Raw genomic sequence first — 25,717 nt, 5'->3', positions numbered from 1 at the left:
GCCGGGCGGACGCGGGGCGGGGACACGGGCACAGGGAGCTGGGCGGGGAGGGGAGGAAGTGGGGGAGTTTGCGGGACACACCTGACAGCCTGCCCTAGTTGTGGCAGTGAGGGCAGTGCGCGGGAAGTAGCGTCCTGCCCCGGGGAAGGGGTGAGTAACCGGACGGTCCTGTCCCGTCTGTCGTCTTAGGGGGTAAAGGAGAACCTAGGTATTCCTAGCGTGTGCCGTTTACAGTGTGAGCACCTCTGAAGGACCGGGGGGGACCAGAGTGTGCACACTGCATCTAGGGGGCACTGATAAACGCAGAGGGAAGAGAGCTCAAAGACCCTGCATTGACTGACAGCTGTAAGCTGGCTGTATAGGAAATGATGTGTAGGAAAGCAAGTATGAAAATACATACTTGCTAATATGCAGACCTGTTAGGGTTTGTGTAAATGTTGTTTTCAGTGCACATGAGGCTTAGGTTAAAACTTAGGTATAGATGAGAAAGGTACACATGTTGCAATGTCTACACAATGTGAAATATCTGCACGCTCCCTTGATGTGTCTTCTTTCAAAGAATGCAATAGAATTTAGGAAGAACAAGTTTTACAAGTGAATAATTGAAGGTACTGCTATACCAGAAAGAGAAAACATGAAGGATGATAGGGCATAAAAGGAGAAACTAGTCATGTTCTTATGCACTTTCTCTGTGTTTTTCAGCAGTATTGGAAGTTACTAGTGGGACAGTTCTGGTGTACTGTGGATACTAGATTAATCATGACCAAGCGCCACAAGACACCTAAGCTGCTTGCTGAAAGAAAAAAGCAAGGATTTTTTGATAATCAGCAGTGGCAGAACAGAGCTCTAAGCTAAACTGGAGCTTGTATTTTTTTAAAAATAATGGTTTTATCCCTTTCTGTACTGCTGTCTTTCCCATTATCCTTTTGCTTTTAGTAATGCACTAAGCAGCAGTAGTGATCCTCAGTCTGAGAAACCACAGGACAGAGAAGAGTATGAAATCAACAGCTGATATTTATCATATGCTGTCATAAATATTGTTGTCTTTAAAGTACTGGTATTTGCCCCTGAAGACAGTGTCTAAGTAAAGGAGATCTAGAGAATGATAGGGGAAAGGGTGGATTTTGTGTGAGGTGGTTTGGAAGGCTAAGAAGGCTTTCATCAGAGACAGTGCACAAGGTGCAAATAATGAATAAGGTATAAAAAGCATTGAGCCCATGTGAAGGAATTGCTTAGATAGAGCATATATGCACAACTGCATAAAGACCCATGTCATGGATATGGATAGTTGCAGATGCTACTTGTATATTGATTCTACTAGTTAATTATGGTTATTTAGAGTTATTTCAGTAAGAAAAAGGTAATGTGTGAATATGCATCTCTAAATTCACAAGAGTTTTTTGGAGAGCAGTATCCTTTGTTGGAAGTGACTTAGGGAGTAGGGTAAGACCTGGTAGCAAAATGCCCTACACTGTCTGTAAATACTATGAGCTTTACTCTTCTAAAGAAAAATAATTTGATATTTTTTTCATGGAGATTTTGTTGTATTGATCTGTGTGTGGAATCCGTTGGCGTTCCCTTGATTGGAACGCAGAAGGCATTTAGTGGAGAAGGGTTTTTTGATAGCTTGACCCTGTAGCCTTGTAGACTAAATCAACAATAGTCATGACATAGTTGAATTTTGATCATATTTTTGTCTAGTGCTTTCAAGCCCTCATAGAAATTTGCTCTGAGTATTCACTAAATTATTCCACAATTTAGGAAAATAAATAGATGAATACCCGTTTCTTTCTCAAAGTTATTCTTAGTGTTGCTTTAAAAAAATAATTGCTTTTGCAACACCCAGGAAGCTTTAAATGTCTTTCAGAGTCTGTCACATTCTACATATTGTTGTTCTGTATACAGCTGCAGCAGAACTGGGCTTATATAAAGCATTGTAAAACTTTAGATGAAACCATAAATACTTGCTGGGTTAAACTGGGGCATTTATTAATTTCAATAAATGTGCATACAAGAGGGTAGACATACCTTGGTGACACTGTTTTGCACATCACCATGCAAGTTCATGAACAAACCAACTATTCTGTATCAGATTCTCAGAAGTGACTCAAAGTAAATGTCTGGTTTCTGACTGAGGTATATGGATCTTCATTACAGGTGCAAAAACTGTTAAGAGAAAAAATGGTCAGAATCCCTACGTGGCCAGTGTAATAGTTTTAATCAAACAGATTTATGAAGGTCCATTGTAAATTAAGGGTAGAACTGATGCTCTCGATATGGTACAGCTCAGTCATGTATGCTGTACCATAATAGAATCTGATTAATGTAAGTCATGGAGCCGCTGAGACAACTGTAATTAATAATTAGCAGCATTTTAATGCTTAGTGGATCTACTTTCCCTCTTCACTAGAATGGGCAGTGTTTAAGTTGCTGTTCCTGCTTTGCCTTCTTCCAAAGAAGGCACCATGTGTTTCAAGAAGATTAACATAATGTGTGAAAAAAAAGTTTTTCTTCTCATCACCACCTTTGTATTGCCTGTAGGGGCATCAGAAACATCTGACAGGTCCATCACTTCACCTGTAACAGATATTAGAGACAAGTGTGTAACTCAGTTTCACTCAGGATTGTGCTGTAATACAGACCCTTGCTAGCAGTGTCATTCTCATGGTATCTGCTTGGCAGGTAATGTAGACACACAGTGCATATATTTGTGGAGATAGTAGGCTTCTGCTGTGCTGACCTTGCCCCTAAGGTTTGTATTTAATTAAGTTTGGTGCAAATGGGGGATATTTTCTTTTTTTCACCAAATATTAAGGGAGCTTCAGTTTTTCTCTAGTGTTGGTGAACCGCTAGAAATGAGGAAGTTTCAAAGAGGGTTTGTCTTGTGCTTCCATTCCTATCTTTTGCAATTTTGGTGCACTTGGATGTTTCTGAATTTCACTGTAACTGTCACCACAGATTGTTCTTTCGTTTACAGCCCTCTACTTATATTTTAAGCTTAGTCCTGACTGATACGGCACTGACTTCATGTTGGCTTTCAGTCTGCAACTTAATTTATAAGGGATATAAGACTAAACATTTCAAAATTGTTTTTGGAGTCTCCCATAATGGTGTAAGAACTAGGCAGTTTCACTATCAAATTGGAAATCTGGTTAAGTGGAATTTGTCCCAGAGTATTCTGAGTATTGCCCTCTGGCAAGTTCTGTAGTGAAGTTGGACAGTGAATATTCCTTAGTCGAGGAGGAAGATAAATGCTATGCACATTGTTGTCTCCCATAGTACGTACTTTTTCTGCTGAAGCTGCTAATATTTCATTCTTTAAAGCTGATATTCTGTCCTTTTGAAATGGATAGGATAGTTAACACTGACAACCTAAAAACTGAAGAAGATGGCAGTGCATAAGTTTACCTGTGTTTCTTATAGTTGAAGCCTTTCCTTGCTAGTGCAAGAAGTGGCAGGTGAGTCAGAGAAAGAAGCCAGAGTGTACAGGTGATCTCAGTTGTTAATCTTTTACAGTACAAAAGCTGAAAACAGTAATCGTATTTTGGTAGATACCATTGACGTTGGTAGATGTAAGACAGGAGCTTATGTTTTAGGATAGGCAGATGGGAAGGGGGACAAGGATCTTTCTGTATGGCCTTCTACCCTGTGAATGGAGGCTGCAGCATAATGGCAGCACTTCATACAGAAATTGTCATCTTTACCTCCAGCACAATCTTATGCTGTGGTTCACAGACACCTTTCCCCTGTGTAGCTAGTGTGCTTGGATGACTGGAGGAAGGATGTGGCATACCTTTTGCCACTTAGGTTTTCCAGTCCAAAGGGGCTGTGAGCCTAGCACCATCTGCTCTGGACATTTGAGGCAAAAAGCAGAACCATCTGAGATTACAGCATTTGAGATAAGGCTCAAGATTAGTTTCATGGCTGCTACATAGTACCCACAACTAATAATTTTGGGATTGCTTCTGCTGCCTACCTCTAAAATGGTATGTTATCGTGGTATCTACGTATTGTCCATTGTGAGAATGCAGTGTTCCAAAAAGAGGATTTTGGTACTGTGGTATACATAAGTCCTTTAAAAGGGTTAACATGGCTGAAAAACTGACTTCCATTCAGTAGTTAATTTAGGAGTTGGAAATACACAGATTTGTTGGTGCGTTTGTAACATAAGGGAAATACTGATTCATGCTTGAAGTTACTGTTTGTTTGTTTACCTCTTTGACAAGCCCAAAGTTTTAGAGGACCTTAAAAGCCACCAAAGCCACTTTTTCCTCTAGTGTGTGCTTTTTAAACTTTCACAAGTAAACTATCCGTTTAGTGACCTGTTGTTTGAGATGCTTCCTCTACTGAAACAACTTGTGCCATGCTTGTGTAGATGAATGATCTCTCAGAGGTTTAATGACTCAGTCTATGATAAAGGCTCATGTTTTTCCCTTATTCTCCTTTAGTTTTCTCTCTCATAGCATTTTTAGTGCCATTGATGTAGTTTAATTACATAGGGTTTTGAGGTAGTCATGCAACCAATGTTAAAATAACTCCTCACCTGTGTACAAAATAGTGTAATGATCTGGAGAGGAAAGGTTTTACATTATGTAATTGCTTATCTGGATTCTAGAGTTTTCTATATTGATATAGAACATATAGCTGTAGAAAATCCCTTTGGTTACTTGTAATCTCTATATTCAAAATTGTAATCAGCGGTTAAAAATTTATTACAAAGAAAATATGAAAACACATCAGGGCATTCACAACTGCCTATACTGAATTACAGTCATATTCTACCTCTTTGTTTGGTATTTTCAAATGGGATGAGGGAATCAATTACTGTTTTTTAAACCAAACTTTAATTTTTGAAAAGGAAAAAAACTTTTACGTTTTTTTCCCATTCCTCAAAGCCCATCTCCACATCAGAAATATTTTTTTGAGGAAAAACTATCAGTTTCTTTTGAAGTCTGTTCATATCGCTTGCAGAGTTTTTAGAGAGGTTTTCTAGGTTCTTTTGGTGGCAATCCTCTGTATGTGTTCCCCTGTGCTGGAGGAAGGAGGCTGAGGCTAGAAGAGTGATTCCCAGCGACAGTGAGGACTTGCGGAGCTGTTCATCAGCCTGACCTCCAGCCTGAGCTCGCACTGGCAGCCGCTGGAGCTGAACAGGTTTCTAGCTAGCCAGCATGGAAACATCAGAGGCCTTATAGTGCTAGACTTGGCAAACGTGGGGTTGTTTTGATGTTGATTTATTTTTTCAAATTCAGTTTTATGTGGGCTCCTGTAAATCACTTCTTGCAAGTGTTATAAAACACATAAATACACTTGTTTCTGACTGTTAGTTATTAATGACCTTCCTGTTATCATATTAAATGCACACAGGTTTTTTTGTTGCACATACTTTACAAATATTTTTTTTAGGGCCGGAAAAGTTTGGTGGTGTTGCAGGTAGCTCCTAAAATCAATACAGAAGAACTTGACAAGAAAACTCATCTATCATATTATTGTATTTATTAAATTAAGCTTATGGGCATCTCCTTTATCAGTTGGTATCCTGTATGTATTCTAATACTTTAAGTTACGGAAGTGTTGGTGTTAATAATTTCTTGCAACTTGCATCTGTTGAAGATAACTATCCCATGTGTAAAAGTCCCAGGCATCTAATGCTGTTTTGGATTGGTAGTCTTATAAAGCTGAAGAAGGTAGTGCAGTAGCATTCTGCTGTCCCTCACTTCGCTACCTGTTGTTTCTGATGCTCTGCTGACCCGTAATCAGTCTCCCAAATGAAGCCTCTGAGTTTGATGGCTAGCAAAGGATCTCAGGCATTTCAGCTATGAGATTGACATCACTCCCCATATGAAAGATTGCTTGCTGCCTCTTGGTGAGTTGTTTTGCTTACATCGTTGATGTACTCGCCCATGACTGAATTGATTGAATTCGATTCATATGAGGAAGGTAGTCAAAAAACAAAAGTTTGTTCAGTCTTACAGATGAAGTGCCCGAGATCTTTCAGAATAGTGATCCATTCTGAAAAGCCAGCATCTCCTCCATTTGACAATCCCTATCACCCTGCTTCTGCCTCTCCTTCCCCAATGACATGTACTTACCCCATGTTCTTAAACTGCATATACTTATTAATCCCTGCACACATTTACCACCATCTCGTATGTTAATTTGGGTGGGACACTAGTTCTTCAGTGTTCTTACTGTTATTTTCAGGACTGCATCCTTGGTTAATAACACGATATCCTTGTATTTATGCAAGCACAGTGTATCTGAATATTAGTATGAAATTCAACAAAAAAGAATTATTTAATCCTGTGATACCTTTAACACAGAGCTTGCTTACAAGGGCTGAATTCACTGTGAATTGGGTCACAGAAGCACATTCCTGTACCAATCACTGTTAGGTCTCCAACCCTACAAAGGTGGTATGTCAGAAAATAAATGTGCAGGAAGGGCAACAGCAGAGCCCAGGTTTGTCACCATGTTTTTGACATGTAATCTCTTATGTGTTAGCTGTTGTAGATTTGAACAGCTTAAGAGATACTTTGGTGGAGGCCCTCTAAACCACCAATGACTAAAAACTAGTTCTGTTTTATATCTTTAAAAAATTTTTAAAGTTTTTTAAAGGATATACAATTTTTTTATTTAACTTTTTTTTAACACATGGCCTAATGAAATGGTAGCAAACAAAATAATGTGCTGAAAAAATAAGGAATTTAAGGATTTTTTTTTGCCATTGCAGTACCTGTATTCTCTTCAACATTCCACCCCAAACCAAAGTGCTCAGTTCTCCTGGAACTGGAGAATCCTTCATTTTTTGGCTCTGGGCTGTTTCTTGGAATGTATCTTCTTAGAAGTGAGGATAAGTGGCACTGTGAAGTTAGTAGAGTTAGGGACCTAGATATAGGGCAGCCACAAGAAAAGGAATTTCCAGACCTCTGGAGTTGGAAATGTTCTTGGAACAGCAGTTCCAAAGATAATCTAAAAGAGGGAGCAGGGAAAGTAAGAGGGAGAAGAGGATGCAATGCGAGGAGTGGTTACAACACTGGAACATGACTGGAAAAATTGATTTGAGAGAAAAGCATGAATCTGTGGAAGCATTGTCATGCAGAAATATCTTTCCTCTCTGCTAGTGCAGTTGTTTCAAATAGCTCATTCCTTGGGAGACGTTTGAAAATACCAGAGCGTGAAGGCAGTAGTCTGGTCCAGATTTGTCTTTCCTGGCCCAAAAGCACTGCAGAGGCACTGCAGATGAAGTGGAAGGGGAGCAGTGAAATTTTGATGGATGCATTACAGAGTTTGAAGCACTCAAACTAAGGATTTCATCTGCATTTATAATATTTCAATCTCCCGCCTTTCTGAATAAGCAGGTTCCAGCAGGGGGCAATGAATCTCCCTGCTTGTGAACCAAGCTTAGAGAGCATAAACTACTGCTTTCATGGAAATTTTTGGCATTGAAGAATTTTGAATTGGTAGAAATAATAGTTTTTAAAACTCTGTTCATTATGTTTCCTTGTCAGTTTTATCTTTGCAACTACATAAACAAGCAGGTGTATGGAAGTACGTTGTTTATACATAAAGCCAGTTCAGAATTTGTTATGTTAAAGCGAAGTGCTTGGTATCTGAAGTTGTTTTGTAGATGTGAAACTAAAGGAAAAAACCCAGAAACAGGACATTAATATAGGCTTTCAAGATTTATTGCATAATAAACATACAATGCTATATTTAGTGCCATGGAGGGTGCACAGGGTTCACTCTTTCAGCTGTAAAAGACTTAAATTCCACTTTCTGACTAAGAATTAGTTAAGAATGAGTAGATTGTGCATAGGTTGTATGATGTGAAATAACTTAGGATTTATGTGGACCTTTTGATATATTGCAGGTTCTTCAGCAAAAGCCCTTGTGAGCTTGAAAGGTAAGAAATTAACGTGTTATTTACCTGTACCCAATCTGCATTTCAGGTGTACTTAGTTTCTGGGTTCAGAAAGTTTGAGAATATCACACTGAAGATGATCTTTTCTTGAAATGTGATTGTTATTTCCATAGACAAATAATCCATAGTGGTTGAAACTACATATATTGTGGTGGTTTTAGACACTGCTCTTCTGAGTGAAATTCCTGAAACGTCTTTTCTTCCTAAGTACTGCCTAGGCATTAGGCTTTATGAGAAAACTGAGGTAATCTTTTCTCTCTTGAGGATGAGATAGGAGAAGGATTGTTAGTGAGACCTGTACATTTGACAAAATTTACATTAGGAAGTAATTTCACAATCCCATTGTGTTTTGTCTCAGCAAGTTGTGGGCTAAATTAAAAACCCGTTTCTTACATATTTTTCTATGAAGTTTTCTTAATGCAGATTCGGAATACTTGTAATCTGCCCAACAATAGAAGTTTCTTTACGTATTACAAGGCTTTTATTATGCAAGGAAGAAAATGTGGTCTGTTTAATAAATTGTAACTAATTTAGGTCTATTTTAATAAAAGTTTATTTACATGTTGCTCTGTACCCACCTATTAATTTTTTAGAACCAGAAGAAGGCTGGGTCTTTTAGAGCTTTATCTTCTCCAAGTTTCAGTTACAGCCACAGTACAGTTATCTAGCTGTGTGTCAACCTAGAAGTAGAAGTAACTGATTGGACCACAGGAGGTTTCAAGAAATCTAAATGTTGTCAGAAGTAAAAACCATTTTGTTCATGTTTCTCCTTGTACTGAATATCTCTTTCAATTTTTTTAATTGGAGTTCAGAACCATTTAAGAAAAATATTTAAATTAAAATCCCCTTGTAGTTGAACTCAAAAATGATGTTGCAAATAACAAAAATGTATTAGTAGTTGATGACATTATACTAGCTTTGGATAGTAGCTATGTTAAAGCATACATTTATGTGTATGTATACTAATTACATTATTCCTTTACAACAGAGGGAAGTTTATCCAGTTCGTGGAATGAAAAGTATAATCCTCTGCAGAAAGCACCCCTTTGGAAAAGCAAGAATGCTGGTTCTGCAGTGGAAATGGTAAGAAGGAATAAAAAGACAACTTCATGTTTGGTAAAATACCATAAATCTAAGGAGCAAAAAATTTGGCTGAGATTTATAGTTTCATAGCTTCCAAATGTTAAACTTTGTCCTTTACAAGTGGTCTGCGCTATTTGAATAAGAGGTTAAAATGTATTTAACAAGTGAATAATCAAACAAATTACATTGATGACCTTGTTCAAGATAGCTTATAATAATTTTCTCTTTTTCGTAAAGCAAGTGCTGCCTTCTGCAGGACAGATTTTAATAAAAATAAAGGAATGTCAGTGTCATGTAGTATTCTGAGAGGTCTCACAGGAGACCTTATATTAAAGAGCAGCCTTGGGGTGGGTAAATGAAAGCTGATGATCCTGCAGCCTCCAAGGCCATGTGTCTAGCATTTGAGTTGACTATTCCTCTCTTTGAAATATTCATAGTTGTTTATTTTCCCTTTGTATCACATTTGAGCATTTCTCAATTATTGTCAACGTTGTCTACCCTACTGAATTATGTGATTTTTTTTTTTGTTTGATTTTGCCACCAGCTATACTGTACCCAGTACCTTGTTTGTCTGTATCTGTAATACCATGTGCTCTCTTGACTACACCCTGGAGAGAATATGAAATACTTGTCTCAATTGTTAGACAAATCTTTCACCTGTACTCTTTTGGGGCCACCGTAATTGTGACCAAAATTAAACCAATGACAACAACTCCCACCCATGTAGGAAAAGGAGAGAGAGAATTAAGACAGGGACTTCCCAAATTGAAAACTAAACTAGACACCTTTAATTAAATCCTAATGATAAAGAAAATATGTACAATTTTACAAAAATGTGTTCAGGAATGTGCAAAACACTGTTGCCTCCCCTACCCCCAGCAACTCCCACGACATCTTCTGGGTTGTGAGCGGTTCTGAAATGTCCCAGAGCTGCTGGAGAGAGCAGCAGAGCAGACAGGAGCTGAGGGGAGAGTTGTGAGGATCAGGAATGCACAGGACTGGGGATCAACAGTGATGGATGAATGGAGTCCTTCCTGGATGCTGGCCATGGATGGAAGTGAAGGGAAAACAAAAAAGGAAGGGGCTTGATTTCCATGATCCCTCAATTCAATGGGATGGAGTATCTCTGGCTGGTTTTTCTGTCTGTTTAGTCTACTCTTCCCTATGGGAGGGTTGCAGATATGACTTTTCTGTTCCTTTAATATCCAAAACACCAGATTGAACAAACAGAGGAAAATGTCCTTGGTCTCTCAGCACTAACTATAAACATCCAGGCATTATCAGTCCACTAGCTGAAAATCTTGTGTGCTGCTTAAAAGGAGTTCACTGAAGAAAAAAAAAAAAAAATCAGTAAAAGGAAAGTAGGCTTCATCTTGGCTCAGGCTAGGACACCAACCTGATTTTATTCACCTCATTATTTTTTGTGAACTGTTTATTTGAAGGGAAGCATTATGCTTGAAAACTTACCACACTTCTTGCTCTGCACATAATAAAAATATCTGAGTGGCATCCAGTAGTGCATTAAGCAATGTAGCTAACATCTATCAAAAGTAGCTTGTTCTGTGATATCTACATTTAGAGAGAAACTTAGAGAAGGTATTCATTTTGGTGAGATTCATGCAGGTATATATGCACACATGTTGCTATGTGTTTATGCTGCAGAATGTAAGCTCTACAAAATGTAGTTCCAGACAGTGACCAGGACTTTGTGGTGGCCCTTGGTTCCTGCCAGAGTTCACGCCACAGTTTTCAGCTTTTCCACACAGGATTTCTCATCTTCTGACAGAAGCAAACCTTGCTTGTAACTTGGAAGATCACATGTGCTAAAGAACTGAAGTTACTAGCCATAACATTTCTAAGAAAACTTTCTCAATCTTTAGTTATTCTGGCTGTAGGTATTAAAAATAAGGACTTGGAATGTATCTCAGTATGCTGTAGAAAGCTGGGAGAAAGATCAAAGTAGAGTCTGATGTGTTAGCAGTGGCTCATGTTGCTGAGATGTGATGTAGTCTTCTGTACTAGTTTGAGTTCCCTGAACACTGGAAGTTTTGCAGATACATTGTACTGTTTGTTGAATAATCTTCCCAAAAACACCTTGACCTATTTAGCTAGCATGGATTATACCTTTTTGCAAGACTTGTTATTTTATTCTTGATTGAGGCACTGGCAATCCAGAGAGATTAAACACTTGTGTCATTTAGAATAGTGACTTGGAACAGAATCTAGGAGCTCGTGTTGAGGGTTGTAAACAGTTCTCTTGATCTGGATCATAGCCTTGGTATAAGGTGGAACGCACCCTTAAGTTTTGTCTGGATTGTTTTAGCATTTGGGTCCCTGCGATGGGACATGCTTCTCATCTGGTGTAGTGTCTGAAAATCAAGAAGAGCTGTATAGATGTTTGGGAGAAAAATGTTCTGGAACCAGCAACTCAAATGTCAAGACTAAAATATTGCAAATATTCAATAGGAACCTGGTGCTTCATCCTGTGGGCAGAATGTTGTGATTACAAAGTTCTGGAGTTCTGCGATGTAAGAGGTTTTTATTGTTGGAACAGGACTGTGGATATGTTTTCTTGCTCAAAAGTTAGAATAGTTCTCACCTTTGTTTTCTAGAGTGATGATTTGTCAAGGATGGCAGAGATGTTGTAAGAGAACAGAAAGGCATTGTAATTGAAATTTAAGATTGTTCTTAAGGTTTAGTGATTTGGAAGATGCAAAGAGAAAAAAACCAACATCCATAACAGTTAATATTATAAACCAATTACTGTGTTAATATGATTTGGGCACCATCTGGTTACCTTACCAATATATGGTTCCTCTATTCAGTCTGTATCTTTATCCTGCTTTGTAACATCTACAAGGAATGGACGTTCTGTGTGCTGAATGTGCTTAGATTTTTAGCACATACAGGGCAGTACTGTTACCTAAATACACCTGTATAATTATAGAATATATATAATTCAGAGTAAGAAAGGCACATTTCCCTGGGAAAGCTCCAGCTATTCTCATGTCATGTGACAGACTGATTTTTTTTTTTTTGCCAGCACTAATCATTTTTCAAGCAGCTGCTCTAATCGGTCACAGACTTATTAAATGTCTTTCTTAAGTGTGACTGCTTATTAGTGAAGTTTTATTTCACTTTGTTGATTTACTTTCTTTCTGACACTTATTAAGGGCTTATCTTTGTCCTCAATATTCTTCACATTATGAGTGTTATAGATTTCATATCCATATCAATTTGTAGCACTTGCACAATCTCTACTGAAAGAATTGAAATCTGCATTTATTTCTGCACTTATCATCTTTGTAAATAGTTTGAAGTAGAAGGAATGTTGCAGGATGCAGTCTTGGAATTCTAGAAAAGGAATCACATTTCAGTTGTGGATGGTTCTTGTATCTGGGCCACAAAATCTTAATGGAAAGAAAAGCTGCTTGCTCTCAAGCTTTTATCATAGGGTAAAATGCTGAAGAATAACTAAATGGAAGTATTTTTTTTCGTTATGCATATTTGCAATTTGCTTTCTTGTTTTCAATCAGCCTTCTAATTCTTTGAGGTATAAGATCTTAGCCCATAAGTAATTTTTAGTTAGCATAAATTCTAAATTATTTTCTGCTATTTTCACATAATTTACTCAAGCTTTAGTTTCTTTAGACTTCGTCTTCTTAGGATTTTGCAGTGTAGGCACTTTCAAGGAGTTAAAGAAGCAACAAGCCCACACTACTTTATTAGACTCATAAGAAATCTTTGCCAAAATTTCATATCCAGTCAATGTTTTTACTGAGAACATACCAAAACAAATACGCTGTTTGAATAAACTTTTTTATTCAAAATTGAGAATAGTTTAACAGATGTGCCCATAGCCAAAGCAAGGACTATTTTAGGCTTAGATGCACAAGTGTTTAGACACCTAACTCTTCTGGAAACAAGTGGGAATTAGCTTCTAAATACTTATGTGGAACTGGGCCAGCAGTATAGTAATGGGTTATAGTTAGCACTGGAAAGCATAGAATCCTAAATTCCTTCTTCTCTTATCTCAGCCCTTAGCTCTCTGACTGCTAGGAGACTCTATTTATTGTGTACCATGTGCCTTAAAACCAAGGTCGCAAGAAAAAAGGCATTACATTTCTCTCACTGTGAATTCTATGCATGAAATGAGAAATCAGACTTTTTTTTTCTTGTAATTCATTCTTAATTTTGATACATGCAGCCCTTCAGAAATTCAAAACGGAGTCGACTCTTCTGTGAAGATGACAACAGACAAATAAGCACAAGGTCACCCAAAAGAAATCAGAAGGTTGCGATGGTTCCACAGGTACCTACCTACATAGATGCAGATATTTTTAGAAAAAAGAGGATCAAGCCTATCTATATTAGCTGAAAATTAGAATACTTTTGCTTTTCAAGTTGCATTATCAGTTTATGAATATTCTTGTGAGGAAAGCTGTTTCTAGGAGTAAGCCACAATTCAAAACAGACAATTTCTCTGCCTCACAAACTGGATTCTTCAGTTTGTTTATAGGAGTATCTCTTCTTTTCTATTCTGGACATAAGCATACAGAGCGAGAAAGGATTCCAGACTGATTGCCCACGTTGCTCTCACAAACCATCGTATCCTGTAGTCTGCCCAAATTCAGTTAAAAACTGGCTAGCTTTCTTGCACTGACTACAAAATTTAAAAGACTGTTATACAACTTAATGTATTCTAACAGGAACTTGTTTTAGATTTGTAGTCTAAGTGTATTCATGGCCATCTATACCTTCTTGATCCTGTAAAGATTGTCCTCCAGTTCAAATAGCTGGTTTTTCTATTCCGCTTGACTGTCTGCACCTTGATGTAGCATGAAAGGCCAACTGTAATTTCTCTCAGCCTTTATTTTCTATGTTAGGGCAACATCTCTTAATCTCAAAAAATTGGCTCTCCAATACTTTTGTCATCCAAATCACTTCTCTGTACTATCACCTTACAAGCCTGAATTTGTCATGCTGAAAAAGTACTATTGGAATACTGGTCTTATTTGCCTTTAGAACTTCACTGTGCAGTGTTGAATGGGGAAGTTGCCATTTTGCTGAGTCTGTTTTGTCAGAGATTAGGACCATGACATTTCTCTCTATTCATTGCCATGATTTCTTAAGAGTAGATAGGCATAGATAATGTTTGCCCAGTTGGTTTGTACTTAAGTGTCTGGTTCAGGAGGTCCACTGATTGCTAGATAAACATTTGTGAGGGACTACAGATGCAGTATCTCACAGGTTTTGCTGGCCGCCTAAGCTTTTCTTTTTCTAGAGTTCCAGCGGGATAAAGGGGAACTGTATCAAGGAAGTAGTGATTAAGTCCCGCAGGAGCCAGCAAGGAGCCTACCTTATGCTTTATTATTGCTGCTACTAAAGGTCAAAATATTTTTGAGCATTTGAGAAAGGGTAACAACTGATTATGGTATGGGGACCCAGTTAAACTAATATTTGCAAGAAAAAGAACAGCTTTTTGAGAATAAGTTTTTCCTTTCTGGTAGTTAAGAGAACTGTCCCTGGAAAACAATTGCACAGTTATTTTTTCTACTGTCTCGTTTAAACACAGGTCTGTGTATTATGCATGCAATCTAAAACATTGTCTTTTCTGCAATTTATAAAATAGTTTTCATATATAGTTAAAACTTGACTGCCTATGTCCACACTGGTTATGCCTGCAGTTTTATAAAAAGTAGACACTCTGCTCAAAGCTTTGACTGTATGATGTTCCTGTGCTAGCTTCATCCTCAGTTGAAAAAGAGTTATCAAGAGTAGAAGCACTAGTGCCAATGAGGCAGTTGGTGCTTGTGGCTGTGGTATCTGAGCCACGACATCACATGTGCTCACTTGAGGCAGTGTTCAGTGGTGCCTCAAACATTTCAAGTCTGTGTTTACTTTAGTGCCATGCTGTTGTTGTTTCAATAGTTTCGGTATTGGAAAATGTTTCTGTTAGAAGAGCTTCGTATAGATAGTTTGTTGTATCGATCCTCCTAAAGTTCGCCATCTGTTTGATTGTATTGCTGATATAGTGCAATAAGGATTATTATTGATCTGCAACAAAAAAATTGTCATGAAACAGTATGTGCAATTAAAATGTAACAATTATTGATGTGCAAACTTTTGTCAATAAAATCTAGTTTAATTATTTGATTATTGAAGAATATTAGACTGTGTTTAACTGTTTTCCTTTATTTTATTACATAGAAGTTTAATGCAACAATGTCAACACCAGACAAGAAAGTATCACAGAAGATTGGTTTACGGCTTCGTAACCTGCTCAAACTTCCCAAAGCTCACAAGTGGTGCATATACGAATGGTTCTATTCAAATATAGATAAGTATGTTTGTTTTACATAATTATCTCTTATTTTTATAGAAATAAGTCATTCTCTGAATTTGAGCTCCAAAGTTTATTCTTAAATTATTAGTTATCAAAAATTATTCATTGTTGGGGGTGGGCGTTCTTTTTTTATAATGAGCAACCTACTTTGCTAGTTCCTTGGGTAGTCTTCTGTGGAACGCTTTTCTTCATGGAAATAATTATATTTTTATCACCTCTGCCTCTACCAAATACAAGATGTTATTCATAATGTGTTTAGTCCCTAAATCATGAAGTTATCAGAACACATAGATTTTTTGAATCCTTGAGTTGGTTTTAGACATGGGGAGGGGAAGGAGACTGCTATTTCATAAGGTGCTGCTTTCCTAAAAGGTGTAAATGTTGATTTCAGGTTTTTCTTCCCCATCATCCTGTTTTTATTGTGATCACTACTAGAGCTCCTGGTTGTGACTTATTCAGCTGTTGTCTAGATACTAGCGTCCTTGGATCTCCTAATTTGTCTCCTAGACCATTTCTGCAAATCGTGTCTCAGAGTCTGGCATTTGTTCTCTTAACACCACTAGCAACATGGTGTGAATTCTTTAAAATAACCATTTACATTTAGTCCCTAATAATGAAAAAGTAAAAATTCTAAAATGGAAAAATCATTATTGATTAATGGAAACTTAAAATCTACACAGACTAGATAATACATGGAACACTACTACTTAACATTCTAAAGAACAGCTTCAGAGTTGACAAGCATTCTTCTCCAGAAGTTATTAATAACAAAATAATTACTGTTTTTCCTTCCTGTTTTAATAATGATTACTGTGGGTTTTTTACTTGACTGAGAAGGCACTCATAGAAACAGAAAAACATTTTAGGATATGTTCATCACAAGTAGAAAAATTACACGTCCGTTTTTGTTAGTTTGAAATTCATCATCTGTAGGATTTAATTCCTTTGAAAGAAGTAGTCTTTCCATTCTTCCTCCCTTTATTTAAAAAAAACACAAAACAAATCACAAAGAAAAAAAAATCAAAAGCAAAGAACCCAAACACTAATTATTCCTAGTGGTGATTTTAATATGTGACATTTATAATTATGATTTTTAGAACTTCTAGTGTATTCTCTCAAATAATTGTCTGAGGAACTGTAAGTCTTATCAGTAGACTAGAATTCTACTTCATCAGGTTATTCTGAAAAACTTTGATAGTTGTCAGTGTATGCTTGTAACATTAGTAAGATATGATCATGTTAAGATATAACATTTTGCTAAGAAACTATGTATCCTTGAAAGAAACATTTTTATTTTGTTTTGAGTGATATGATCTAGACTTAATGAGAAGCTTAAAGGATTTTAAAGCATAGAGCCAACTGTCCACTGCTAAGATATAGCTCATAGTACAACACATTTTAATCAAATTGTCTCATCTGAAATTTAAATAATCAATTTAAATGCCATGTCAACTATAAGTTTCTGAAATATTTTAATCTCTACAACCACCATCTGTGGTTATTGAAGCTGTTACAGTTGGATTCTCTCTATGCTGCTGTTTACTGTAAAATCCCATTGAGTTCTGACACACAGAGACTTCTACAGAGCTACTTTACAGTGATCGTAGGCCCTCAGAAACAGATGTAGCTGTAGCTTGCTTACACCATTTCCCAGTGCTTTCAGTTCTGTGGATGCTGTGGGTTTACAGTTTGCCTGCTTAGCAGCAACTTTATGCCACAGCTGCAGACCTTTCTACTGTAAAAACGTCCATTCTGGCCTGAGTCTCCTTATTTCTATGCACCTTCCCTCTTTCCCACCACCCTCTATATTTGAAAGCAGTGTTGCTTCCAAGATCCTCTTTGTTCTGTGTTTGGGGATATTCCTCTCTAAACCTCTGCACCCTGCCGAGAGTGGAAAAAAGTTGCTTTATCTAGGATGCAGTAATTCGTTGTTCTCACCAGTCTAGATCTCTTTCAATTGCATATAGTCTTTAATGATTAACCTGCCATCAGATGGGTATATCTATTGCTGCTCCCTTGTCTCTTCAGCCCAAGAAGGATGTAGTACTACAAAGTAAAAGGCAGTGATAAAGAGATACAGACAGGTTGCAGAATCAAAGAGAAATTTCTAAGTTCATAGGTTCTCTGAACTGTCACTTCTATAATACTCATCTGCTTTGTAGTGGACTCATGGTATGGTATAACAAAAGTCTCACATGTATAGTTGTAGGGAATGACAAGTTGGCTCTAATTCCTGTGTTTTAGAACCCTCTGTTGAGAATCTGGGTTGTAATTGAATGAATTTAGTAAAAAGGTACTGTCTATTTCTCAGTATCATATTGTCCCTTCCTTTTTAGAATCATAGAATCATTAAGGTGGGAAGTGACCTGAAAGATCATCAAGTTACAAACCCCCTGCCATGAGCAGGAAACCCTACCACTAGATCAGGTTGCACAAAACCTCATCCAACCTGACCTTAAAAACCTCCAGGGATAGGGCATCAACAACCTCCCTGGGCAACCCATTCCAGTTCCTCACCACTGTTAGAGTAAAGAATTTCTTCCTAATATCCAATCTAAATATCTCCTCTCTCAGTTTAAAACCATTACCCCTTGTCCTATCACTGTCTTCTCTGATGAAAAGCCCCTCCCCAGCTTTCCTGTAGGCCCCCTTCAAGCACTGGAAGGCTGCTATAAGGTCTCCCGGGAGCCTTCTCTCCTCCAGGCTGAACAGCCCCAACTCTCTCAGCCTGTCTTCATAGCAGAGGTGCTCTGGGCCCTTGATCATCTTGGTGGCCCTTCTCTGGGCCCTTTCCAACAGGTCTATATTTTTCTTGTGCTGAGGGCACCAGAACTGTACCCAGTATTCCATGTGCAGTCTGACCAGAGCAAAGGGGCAGAGTTACCTCCCTGGCCCTGCTGGCCACACTTTTTTTGATGCAGCCCAGGATGCAGTTGCTCTCTGGGCTCCAGCACACACTGGTGGCTCATGTCAAGCTTCTCATCAACTACCACTTCCAAATCCTTCTCCTCAGGACTGCTCTCCAGCCATTCTTCCCCCAGCCTGTATTCATGCCTGGGGTTGCACTGAATCAGGTGCAGGACCTTCTACTTGGCCTTGTTGAACTTCATGAGGTTGGCACTGGCCCACCTCTCCAGCCTGTCAAGGTCCCTCGGAATGGCATCCCTTCCTTCTAAGGTGTCAACCACACCACACAGCTTGGTATCATCAGCAAATTTGCTGAGGATACATTCAATCTCACTGTCCATGTCTCCAGCAAAGATGTTGAACAGCACTGGTCCCAGTACTGACCCTGGAGGGACACCACTTGTTACCTGCCTCCACAGGTGAGCAGGATGAATTCAGATGTTTCCCTGTAGTAACAACCGAGAGGAACAGCTGAAACATCCCTGACAGTAAGGCTCAAAGAGAACACTAGTCCTGGAAACTTTCTGTCTTTGTTTTCAGTTATTTCAGGTTAAATTTGTAATTGGAATAGGACTGTCTGGTTTATATAACTAAATTATACTTTTTATTTTCAATGTATTTCTTGTAATGGATGTTTTTTGGAATCTTGTGACTGTGGTTTACTAAGAGTACTTAACAGAGAACCAATTATGTTTCAACAGACCACTATTTGAAGGCGATAATGACTTCTGTATATGTCTGAAGGAATCTTTTCCAAATTTGAAAACCAGAAAATTGACAAGAGTAGAGTGGGGGAAAATCAGACGGTTAATGGGAAAACCACGGAGGTAATTTTCTTTTTACTTTTCAACTAGTAACTACATGTGGTTTTGATGTTACTGGAACTTACTTCTAGAATAATTCAGTGTGCAGCATGCAGATAGTAAAGGAAAATAATAGCTGAGAGTAGAAAAACATTTTATTGAAAAGGTGTTCTCTGAGCACACATCTTGCTCCCCCACACACCCTATTCCTTATATGCAACTGTTCAGTCCATGTAGTTCTCATGAGCCTATACTTGAAATGTTCTCTTCCCACTTCAGATAACAGAGTATCCGAATTAGGGTATGTATCCTCTGTGCTGCAGTGCTTTCTGACATGCAAGGCAAATTTTTCAGGAAGATTTTTTTCTGGCTGTAACTGAGCTCGTCATGGGCAAAACAAGCGCACGTTTCCATCTTATTTATTCTTTTTTAAACCATTTTAGAGATCCTTAACTTTCCCTGGCTTGGCTCCCAAAACAGAGAGGAAAAAGTCAGCTATAAAATATTACACATTGTACAGAAGAATTCAAATTTCATGAAGGGTCTAGTTTTTCTCTAAATTCTTTAAATCCACTGATTCAGTTCAGTCTTTTTACAGACTGCCTATACAACTTAGCTTACAGAAGAGAAACCTCAGGGAGGAACTCATCTCTGAGATGCCTTATGCAGCAGTCTGTTGGACCATTGTTACAATTTCCTTTTTTAATCTTTGGGGTTGGGTTGGTTTTTTTTTGTGGTGTTTTGTTTTGGAGGAGGAGGATGGGTGGTGGTGTTTTGTTTTTTTGTTAAGCTGCCATATAGTTAGTGTTTCACAAAAGAGAGACTCATGCCTAAGTAACCCCAAGTCTAAATGGGGTCTGTATAAAGTCTGTATAAATTTCATTGGGGTTGTGAAATAGCAATGGATATGAATTAAGCTCCGATATGCTTGTCCTACATCTACATGATGGTGTTGATTCCTCTATTAGTTCAAATTCTCGTGTCTGAGGTAGAAACTGAAAAGAATGTTCAATCCCTTAAAAAGCCTATATAGAAAAGTAATGAGGTTGCAATGTGATCTGTACCATAGTTTTCCTCTTAATTTTTTCATAGAAATGGCATGAAGATGGGATGACCTTGATTAAATACATTTGGGGGGCATGGGGTTGGAGAATTGCTCTAAGTTAGAAACACATTGCTAACACTTTCTGCCTCCATGACCTACAGGATTTGGATCTGAGACTCTCTTTTAAGGACATCTGAGCTAGTAATAAAACAGTAACTGCTGTTGTAGTGACCTCCAAGGTCAGTGATTAGTATACTAGCATTTGAATTTGTTTTTCTAAGAGCACAGGTCAAAGAACATCAGGCAATATCTGATGTTTCTGATGCCAGACCTTGGACGTGATCAGAACTATTATTCAAGCTTATATTGCCTTTTTTAAAATTTATTTTTCTGACTTGCTGTGATTAGTCACTCTGTTCACCTTAATGAAATTGAAAACCTCTGACCTCTATTTTGTTACTTCACGTTCATATCCAGTAGCAAGCATTATTTAACACTTTTTCCTCCCCAGTAGTAAATACAAAGCAAATGACATATTAAAATGAGACTATCCAAATAAGCTTTGCGTAAGTCTTCCAACCACCGTCTCTATTTCTCTGCCATATCCCTTTCCAGATATTTTAAATTTGTAAGGAGGATCATTAGGCAATGCACAACACCAGGTAAACACATTCTGCTCTTCAGTGGTAAGCTGGTGAATGGGAAACACACCTACGGTACAGTTTCTAAGAATAGTGACAACCTCTGTGGTGATAGTGACTGGAAGTAAAGGAACTCTCAGTGCAGTGCCTTACTTAACACACCTGACTAAAGTTCATTGCAGCTTCAGTTCATTCTTTTTTCTTTATTTTTTTAATGTCTTGCTTAGGACTAAGATCTCATTATGTTTACACTGTAAACACTAGACAAAACAGATGCTCTGTGCCCCATATAACTTAGGAACCCTGTATAAAATAAAAGGCAAATGATGTATGCATATAGAGAAGCAAGCGTGAAACTGCTCTTAAGTATGAAAGTGGTCTCAGCACCCTGGAAGTTTAGTTTTTGATGATCTTCTCACACACGTTGCAAGAAAGGGAAGTTTTGGAGAATAGTGAAATGGCTTTGTGGAACCCTCTTAAGTGGTGGGTATAAAGGAGAAAATATGATAATATTTATTTTGGCATACAGTAAGAGAATAGTAGAAGCCACCTTGGATAAAGGAGCTGACTGCTCAGTCCTGGTAAACAACTGAGGAAGATCTTGAAGGCATTTAAAATAGAAAATAATGTGCAGTATGGAAGGGGGAACCGGTGGGGGAGCTGTCAGTGTCTTCTAAAATAACCTCATAAAATAGTATTTTTTCTTGATCAGTAATCAATATATATGAGTTTCACAGAAAAATATAAATTGCATTTGACTGCAGCAAAGCAATTAACAAAGGTAGTAAATTGTTTGATAAATAGCTGCTGCTGCACTTTAAGCACACCTACAACAGCATCTGTACTCCTTTTTAAAATTACTTCTTGCATTGACACAATGATGAAACTTTTTTTTAAAACAAGGAATGAGACATGGGATTGATCCCTTAGTGTCTTTATGCTTTCAGTATCTCCCTTATGTATGATGTCTATTCAGTAGATTAAAAGTGAAAAAATTAAGAAAACCAAGTAAGGGCCTTGCAGGCATGTTTTTTATAGAATCAGAGAATGACTAGGGTTGGAAGGGACCTTAAAGATCATCTAGTCCCACACACACCTGTCCAAAATGGGAGAGAGGACCACTAGAGATTACCTAGTTTATCTGATTTTTACACAGTAGCTCAAGTTCAAACAAGTTTATACTTCTGCTATGATCAGTCTCAGAACAATTAATCTGCAGAATAGAGATGTTGTGGTTGAGTTTTGCTTGCACCTGTGCAGAGTGCGAGAGACAGTGAAGTGCACTTCTATGTTCCTAGACTGGTGTCCTTTCATATGAAGTTAATTGAGCCTAGTGAGCACATATGAAAGGGATCTACTATATGTATCAGTAAGTGATGGCAGCCAGGGACCTTACAGGAAGTAATTCTTACATGCATTGAACTGATGCTCAGAGTAGACTGAATGTAGGACCTGCTTTAGCTTTCTTGTGACACCAGGTGGATTCCTACAAGCAGAAAAAGTCTTAAAAAGTTGTACTTTTCTAATCTAATGCAAACAGCTAGCATTCCTGACCAGTATTTTCAAATATACTGTTACTTTTAGGAGTAATAATTCTGGGGAGTAAGACTGTCTAAATCTGTTCAACAGAATCCTCGTCAAACTTCACTGCAAACTTTTTCATTTTCTGTCAGTGATTTGTAAACCATGCCTATTTATTTGATGTGTTTTCACATATGTGTATTTTCATTCTCAGTTCTGAATTTAAGTATAGTTTTACCTAATTGTGTTGTAGGTGTTCCTCTGCATTCTTTGAGGAAGAGAGATCAGCGTTAAAACAGAAACGGCAGAAAATAAGACTCTTGCAGCAGCGCAAAGTTGCAGATATTTCACAGTTCAAAGATCTTCCAGAAGACATTCCATTACCGCTTGTAATAGGAACAAAAGTTACAGGTAATTTCTTAAAAACAAATAGCCAAGTATTTTGCAAAGATTTTTTTAAAAACATAGTTATTTTTCTGCTGTGTAAGTTTTACACAGTGTAATTTTTTTAATGTATATCCAATAAATCTTATAGAGAGAGAGATGCTTAAATACAAAGATCTGAGTGCTGTATGAAGGTTTTAAATCTAATCTAATATGTTAAAATAAATATAAATTTTTATAAATATAAAAATATATGTTTTGAAACAGGTACAGAATTGGTATTGCAGTGTAGCTGCATGACATTGCCTTATTGAAAAAAACTTACACAAAATTGAGGAAGGAATACTGTTAAAAACATTCCATGAGTTTTGTCTAATTTTAGAAAAACTTGAATTCCTCCATCTTGTCTGTTTGTGATCCTGATGCTTTTAAGTCTAGGCATGGCATCTCCCACTCAAGCCACTTCTGTTCATTGCTTTCAGCAATGCTGCCCTTAATTCTTGCTGAAGAGCAGGCATGCAAGCATGCACTGCTTCTCACTCTCATAGACCTCTATCCTTGAGTGTTTTTTGCTAACTATGCACTCATCAGTGAAAGTGAGCAAAGAGAAATGGTATGCAAAATCGTCTGGAAATTGACTTTTGCCTACAATATCAGTCAGAAGGTATTAGGTATTAAGTAGTGTTTTATTTAGAACTAAGTGTAGAGCAAAGGATTAGATTTGGGAAATACTTGACTGGCAAAGATAAATTTGACAAAATTTGGGTAGTATTTCTGTTGTATACAATTATTTTTTCTGGGTTTACTTTCATTTAATTGGTGGACTTTAAAATATATATATAAAGGGTTAGTTGCAAAAGATGTAGTAAGTCTATTTTTCTCAACAGTGGCTAAATATTATAATGTTTGGTTTGTTATCTTTTTTTATTTAAGCACGTTTGCGAGGTGTCCATGATGGGCTATTCACTGGACAAATAGATGCTGTAGACACTCTTAATGCTACATACAGAGTGACTTTTGACAGGGCAGGTCTTGGAACACACACAGTCCCAGATTATGAAGTTCTTGTAAGTATTAATGACACATTATTTAAATAGTTGTAACAAAAATTAAAATAAATTTAAACATCTACAATTATATGCTTTAATAAAAAAGAAGAAAATTCAAAATATTACATGTAAATGGTATTGTTATAAAGTAGAAACAAGCATAAATAATACATGGGAAATTCCAGGGGAATGAGCTTCTACTGTTTATGGTTTTATAGAACAGGGTAACTCCCTTTGACAAAACCATAATGAGTCAGGCTGGAATAATTTGCTATACCTACCTTTATGGGTTATAATAGCCTGAGTTTAATATGAACAAATATAATGAGCTGTGTAATATCCCAAAGACAATTCCACTGTAGGATCCTTGCAGTATTTTCAGAAAATGTTCAAGAAAGCCTGTCCCTTTGTCATTTGTCAAAGTCTGAGAAGGCCTCTGGAAGTCACAAGCAAGTATTATGTCATGATTGAACCTCATTTTGAAACTTATTTTGGTAATGAAGCTACCTATGGGGATGATACTTTGGTCACAGTTTGGTCTTATTTCCTAGCTCATAGGCTCTTGTACCTATTTATGAACTCCAGGAATTGTTCCTGCCAAACAGTCTGACTTAGGCTGCAAACTTTTCAGAGGACCTCACATTATTTGTCTCTTCTGTAGTGCTGAATCTACTGAGGGCCCATAATTTGTCTAAGAACTAGTGTCTGTCATGATCTGCTGAACTCCTGTTCAGTCATGGTTTGTCTGCAACTTGCTAATAGAATTTTTTGAAATATCCTTGCAGATTTTATTTGATGCAATGCTATTAACACTTTGAAAACTCCTGCAATGGACTGTGATTTTAAAGCTCTTGCTACCCAAAAGCAAATATTAAAATTTTAACATTGTTGGGTTTGGGGCGTGGATGGACATGCCTAGTCCAGAATCCAGAAATAAAGTATGTATTTCAACAAATGTGTCAAAAACTCTGTCAGCTTAAGTATATCCTTCATTTTTCTGTTGTACAGAGTAACGAACCTCATGAAACCATGCCAATTGCTGCCTTTGGACAGAAACAGCGGCCTTCAAGGTTCCTTATGACCCCTCCCCGATTATCTTATACACCTTCACTTCAGTCTCCCATTACAGTAAGTTACTTTTTTCATGTGATGTTTATCATTGAAATAGTTTCTGATACATGTTGAAGCTATTACCTTAAACAGTTTTTTATATTAATTTTCTGAGGTTATTCAGCAATATCAAAAATTTATTAAATACCTCTGTAAGTAAGCTGTTAAATGTTCTTTCTTCTGTAGGACAGTGATCCTTTATTAGGGCAATCTTCATGGAAAAACAAAATTTCAGGCACAGATAGTGAAACACTAGGAGGCTTTCCAGTAGAATTCCTCATACAAGTGGTAAGTGTTAACTGCAACTCTTCATTTTGTTATGTTGCCCTTTTGTGTTTATTCTGCTAATTATTCTGTACCTAAATGACCTAATGATGATTTATGACAGCTATGGTAATATCCATATTAACTTTTGAAAAAAAAAGTTACTATTTGTTTTTATACGTGCTTCCCTCCACACACACATCCCTTAATTTTCTCACTTGTTCTTAAGCTTTGAAATATACTACCCTTCAGACCACTTATGTCACGGAATTATCAGAGTTGAAAGGAACCTCTAGAGATCATCTAGTACAACGCCCCTGCTAAAGCAGGATTCCCTAGAGCACGTTACTCAGGACTGCATCCAGGTGGGTCTTGAATATCTTGAGAATGAGATTCCACAGCCTCCCTGGGCAGCCTGTTCCAGTGCTCTGTCACCTTCACTGTAAAACAGCTTTTTTCTCATATTTAAATGGAACTTCCTATGTTCCAGCTTGTACCCCTTGCCCCTCATTCTGTCACTGGGAACTACTAGAAAACAGTCTGGCTCCATTATCCTTGCACCCACCATTAGATATTTATAAGTATTAATAAGGTCTCTCCTCAGTCTTCTCTTCTCCAGGCTAAAGAGTCCCATCTCTCACAG

General features: G+C 37.5%; 1 protein-coding gene across 2 annotated transcripts in view; it reads left to right on the top strand.

Moving 5' to 3' along the window:
- The first annotated feature begins 7,866 nt into the window (after window positions 1-7,866).
- LIN9 (lin-9 DREAM MuvB core complex component) overlaps window positions 7,867-25,717 on the top strand; it is a 31,678-nt gene continuing 13,827 nt past the window's right edge. Inside the window, exons 1-9 of one of the 2 annotated variants that reach the window (XM_009994778.1) lie at window positions 7,867-7,903; window positions 8,910-9,004; window positions 13,212-13,316; window positions 15,215-15,348; window positions 18,959-19,084; window positions 22,521-22,678; window positions 23,585-23,718; window positions 24,709-24,828; window positions 24,997-25,098. In XM_009994778.1, the coding sequence (XP_009993080.1) occupies window positions 9,002-9,004; window positions 13,212-13,316; window positions 15,215-15,348; window positions 18,959-19,084; window positions 22,521-22,678; window positions 23,585-23,718; window positions 24,709-24,828; window positions 24,997-25,098 (882 nt within the window). In that variant the 5' untranslated portion in view covers window positions 7,867-7,903; window positions 8,910-9,001. The remainder of the gene's footprint in view (window positions 7,904-8,909; window positions 9,005-13,211; window positions 13,317-15,214; window positions 15,349-18,958; window positions 19,085-22,520; window positions 22,679-23,584; window positions 23,719-24,708; window positions 24,829-24,996; window positions 25,099-25,717) is intronic. The other variant, XM_009994779.1, reaches the window with a different exon arrangement.

The sequence above is a fragment of the Chaetura pelagica genome, unplaced genomic scaffold (genome assembly GCF_000747805.2).
Source record: "Chaetura pelagica isolate M959 unplaced genomic scaffold, ChaPel_1.0 scaffold2, whole genome shotgun sequence".
NCBI lineage: Eukaryota > Metazoa > Chordata > Aves > Apodiformes > Apodidae > Chaetura > Chaetura pelagica.
Note: the sequence above shows the minus strand (reverse complement) of the source record. Positions and strands in the feature narration are given on the sequence as shown.